The sequence below is a fragment of the Macaca nemestrina genome, chromosome 4, assembly GCF_043159975.1.
Source record: "Macaca nemestrina isolate mMacNem1 chromosome 4, mMacNem.hap1, whole genome shotgun sequence".
Taxonomy (NCBI): domain Eukaryota; kingdom Metazoa; phylum Chordata; class Mammalia; order Primates; family Cercopithecidae; genus Macaca; species Macaca nemestrina.
The window spans coordinates 187600352-187604856 of record NC_092128.1 but is presented as its reverse complement, the minus strand read 5'-3'; the positions used below and the strand labels follow the sequence as shown (position 1 = coordinate 187604856).

Genomic DNA, 4505 nt, shown 5'->3' with positions numbered 1-4505 from the left:
AAGCACAAACAGAAGGCGTTGGCCATTTAAATAAAATGCCAGGGCTCCAGGGGAGAGGGAGGCCCCACCCCACCCCACCCAGGAGCTGGTTGACCACAGTGACACTCAGCTTCAGCTGTGCCTGCTGAGGGCCCTGCACAGAGGCCAACCTGGGCCCTGTCCCCGGGGTTCCTCAAACTCACCAGGGACAGGGAGGCATGGGGGCACCAGGCCCCTCCTGCCAAGGAGTCCTCTGGTCAGATGTGCCACCAGAGACATCACCACCTGAATCCTGGATTTGCAGCAGGGTCACCCTGAGAGTTGCCTGGAGGTGCAGATCCAGGAGGCCTGGGCTGCAGGGATGGGAGCCTGGAACTCAGCACCACTAGAAATGCTCCCACGACATGGCTAGGGTTGCCAAAGCCAGGGCTGTGTTTGCACAGAGGGCCAGAGAAAGAATGAAATAGAACACTAGGCCAGGAGATGAGCACGCAGAGGCAGGCAAGGCCAGTTTATTCATTGTGTGAGGCACGTGGTGGGCAAGGGCGGCTGATGGCTTGGAGGAGAAGGGCAGGGGGGCCCAGGGACCTCCTGTGGCTGTGGGTGACTATTCTGCCAGGGAACACGTGGGGCCCCTCAATAATAGGAGAGGGCTGTCTCGTGGTCACCTGGGCCTGGCTTGGAGGTAGTGGATGGGTAAGCCGTGGTTGTGGGGTGTGAGGTCAGCCAGCTTGCACACTGCGGTGTGTACCAGTGTGGTGTGTACTAGTGCGGCGTGTATTAGTGCGTGTGCTGAGAGGTCAGCAGTGGGAGAGGTTGGGGGGAACCTGAGCCTGGCTCGTCCTAGGGGACTTGCCCGTCAGTAGCTGGGCTTCTGGCCTGAGCAGAGGCCTCAGCAGGCCAGGCAGAGCACACAGGGCGGCAGAGGCGGGACATGCAGGAGGCCAGGCAGCAGTGGCTGGGCTGGCAGGAGAAGGCGGGCACACAACAGGAGGGGACGGGCACACAGCAGGTGGGCCTGCACACAGGGCGGCAGAGGAGGGACATGGAGGAGGAGGGTCTGCAGCAGGAGGAGGTGCAGCAAACCGGCTGGCAGCTAGACTGCTGGCAGCACAGAGAGGAAGCCCCAGAGCAGACAGGCACACAGCAGACGGGCTTGCAGCAGACAAGCTTGCAGCAGACGGGCACGCAGCAGCCCTGCTGGCAGGGGGAGGAGGTGCAGCAAGCCGGCTGGCAGCTAGACTGCTGGCAGCATGAAGTGGAAGCCCCAGAGCAGACGGGCACACAGCAGAGGGACTTGCAGCACACACGCTTGGAGCAGACGGGCACACAGGAGGACTGCTGACACGGGGAGGAGGTGCAGTAAGCTGTTTGGCAGCTAGACTGCTGGCAGCATGAAGAGGAATCCTCAGAGCAGGTGGGCGCAAAGCAGACGGGCTTGCAGCAGATGGGCATGCATCAGGCCTGCTGGCAGGGGGAGGAGGTGCAGCAAGCCAACTGGCAGCTAGACTGCTGGCAGCACGAGGACGTGCAGGAGCTGGTGCAGCCTGATTGGCAGGGGCTGGGCTCACAGGCCGTCTGGCAGCAGGGGCTGGACACACAGCTCACTGGGGTGCAGACCAGGGTCAGGCAGGAGGCCGGGGTGCAGCAGCTGGGGGCACAGCAGGGGGGCTCGCAGCAGCTCTCTGGGCAGTCGTCCACCTGCCAGGAGTCAGAGCAAGAGTCACAGGAACCAGGAAGGCAGACGCGGCTGCTGTAGCTCAGGTCACTGGAGCAGATAGACATGGTGGACGTGGCCATGCTGGGAGTTGAGCTGGGGGAGATGGAAGAGAGTGGGTGAGGGTGTGGGGGGGAGTGGGGGAGGGAGTAGGTGAGGGAGTAGGGGGAAGTAGGGGAGGGATGGGGGAGGGAGTGACAGAGGGAGTTGGGGGAAGTGGGGGGAGAAGGGGAGGAAGTGGGGGAGGGGTGGGTGAGGGAGTGGGAGGTGGGGGGAGTGGAGGTAGTGGGTGAGGGAGTGGGGGTAGTGGGTGAGCAAGTGAGGGGGAGAAGGAGAGGGAGTCGGGGGGAGTGGAAGGGGGAGTGAGGGGAGCGGGGGAAGTTGGGGGAAGTGGAGAGGGGAGTGGATGAGGGAGTGAGGGGAAGGGGAGGGAGTGAGAGGAAGGGGAGGGAGTGGGGGAGGGGTAAGTGGGGAGTGCAGGGGGGAGTGGGTGAGCGGGGAGCGGGGGAGGGAGTGGGGGAGGGAGTGCGAGGTGCTTGGGGCTGGGAGCTTTTATATCCCTATGTGTTGGGTGTTGTCTTAGTAAGAGGCTTCTCAGTGTTCCTCTTTCCTTGTTGGTGTTTGGAGCCGGCTCTTGGGAACCCCTCATCAGGGCTGGTTTATTTTCCCCGGAGAGGCTCCCCTGTCATAAAAGCCCTGGCTGCGCTGGGTCTGGGCTGGCAGGTCCTGACTGGGTCTTCTCAGTGGATAGGACCTACTCCTCAGTGGGTAGGGAGGATCACGCTCTGGAGTGTGAACACTTGGGTGCCGGGCTCTCATCTTGGGGGACCCAATGACAGGGTGACTTGGACTCTGAGCTCACAGAATGGCTCATGCTTGAGCCCCGCTCTGGGGCCTGGAGCCCCTTTCCGTTTGTGTTTGTCGCCAGGTCTCTGCAGGTGAAGGGAGGGTGGTGATTCCAGGCCCGGCTCTGCCCGTGACTGCGGCCCACTGTTCCTGCCTCAGGCTGCGCCCTGGATGTCTGTGTCCTGCCTGGGGTGCCAGCAGCCAACGCGATTTTTCTGCCAGTTGAGACACGTGGGCTCCAGGTCGTGGGATTGTGTCTGTGGGCAGGGGACCAGGTGGCTGGCATCCGGCTCAGCAGCGGCCGCCACACGGAGGTGTGAGTCCCTTCCAGCCACACCTGCTCACAGCGCCTGTGGTGCGGGCCCAGCAGGGGCTCAGCCAGGTGTGTGGCCCCGTTGCACGTCGCAGGCTGGGGGCTCTGGAGGCCTCGCGGGCTTGGCTTTAGCCTCTGCTGCCTGCCAAGGAGGTGGTTGGCGCTGCTTCTGCATCTTCTTCTGCCACGTTGTGCGTGAGCACAGACCCTCATGCCCAGCGTACCTTTCCTGGGGGCCAAGCCGAGGCGTCTGTTCACGGGCCCGTGGACAACCCCTGGGCTGCTCATTGGTGGTCAGAAGACAGTGACTGATGCTCTGCCAGGGATGAAAGTTGTGGTGTCCACTCTCAAGGAGGCAGTGGGCAGGCACCACTGCACTCAGGCTGCCCAGGCCCTGGGCTAGCAGGACAGAGACAGCCACCTGTGGGCAGGCAGGGAGCGAGGAGACTGCACTGCAGCAGGCAGCAGGTGCCTGTGGGGCACACAGGGACAGCTGGAACACCACAGCCACTGGAGGGTGGGAGCCCGAGGCAGGGAGGCCCTGCAAGGAGGCGAGGCAGTCAGGTCCTTGAAGACTGAGAGCACCTTCGTCCGCCAGGGATTGAAGGGGCTAGACCTGACCCATTAGAAGGCTGGGGCTCTATTTCGCGATTACTATTTCATTATTACTGTCGTCTGAAAGATGTTTTTTAAACCAGAATACCCGGAAATTGTGCAAGTTACGTCGATCATACAGTGCTTCACATACATTTGCAGAGTTTCTTGTGGCTGCTCTAATAAATCATCGCTAACTTGATGGTTTAAAAAACAGACATGTGGCCGGGCGCGGTGGCTCAAGCCTGTAATCCCAGCACTTTGGGAGGCCGAGACGGGCGGATCACGAGGTCAGGAGATCGAGACCATCCTGGCTAACCCGGTGAAACCCCGTCTCTACTAAAAATACAAAAAAAAAACTAGCCGGGCGAGGTGGCGGGCGCCTGTGGTCCCAGCTACTCGGGAGGCTGAGGCAGGAGAATGGCGGGAACCCGGGAGGCGGAGCTTGCAGTGAGCTAAGGTCCGGCTACTGCACTCCAACCCGGGCGACAGAGCGAGACTCCGTCTCAAAAAAAAAAAAACACAAAAAAAACCCAGACATGTATTCTGTTATTCTGGAGGCCAGATGCCTGGGAGCAGTGTTACTGAGAGAGAGTGAGGAGTCCGCAGAGCTGTGCTCCCTGCCAGAGGCTCAGGGAGGCCCCTTTGTTCCTCTTCCAGCTTTTGCTCAGTGGGGTGGATGGTGGCCTCTGCCCGCATCGCTTCAGTCTCCACCCCTGTGCTCACACGGACGCCGCCTCTCCCGGGTGGTTTCTCTGCCTCCCTCTCATAGGAACATGTGTGACGGCACTAGGGTCTCCTGGCTAAGGCAGGATCATCTCATATCTCAGGGCTCTGAACTTGGCTCAGAGATAGAAGACAGGGAACATGGATCTCGCAGAAGGAAAACAGGGCAAGAGATGCTGGAGGCTGGAAGGGCAGGGCAGGGAGGATAGGCAGAGGCTTGTTGAAGGACACAGAATTGCAGCTGGTCAGGAGGGACATGTTCTAGTATTCTATAGCAGGGGGTCCCAACCCTGGTACCGGGGACCACTATGGCCATGGCCTGTTAGGAAT

The 4505-nt window shown here is 61.1% G+C and overlaps 1 protein-coding gene across 1 annotated transcript; it reads right to left on the bottom strand.

The window, feature by feature from the left end:
• Window positions 1-838: 838 nt before the first annotated feature.
• On the bottom strand, window positions 839-1779 carry LOC139362660 (keratin associated protein 10-12). Its single transcript, XM_071094159.1, is given in 2 exon segments — window positions 839-882; window positions 885-1779. Coding segments are annotated over 2 exon segments (939 nt in total).
• Between the last annotated feature and the right edge of the window lie 2726 nt (window positions 1780-4505).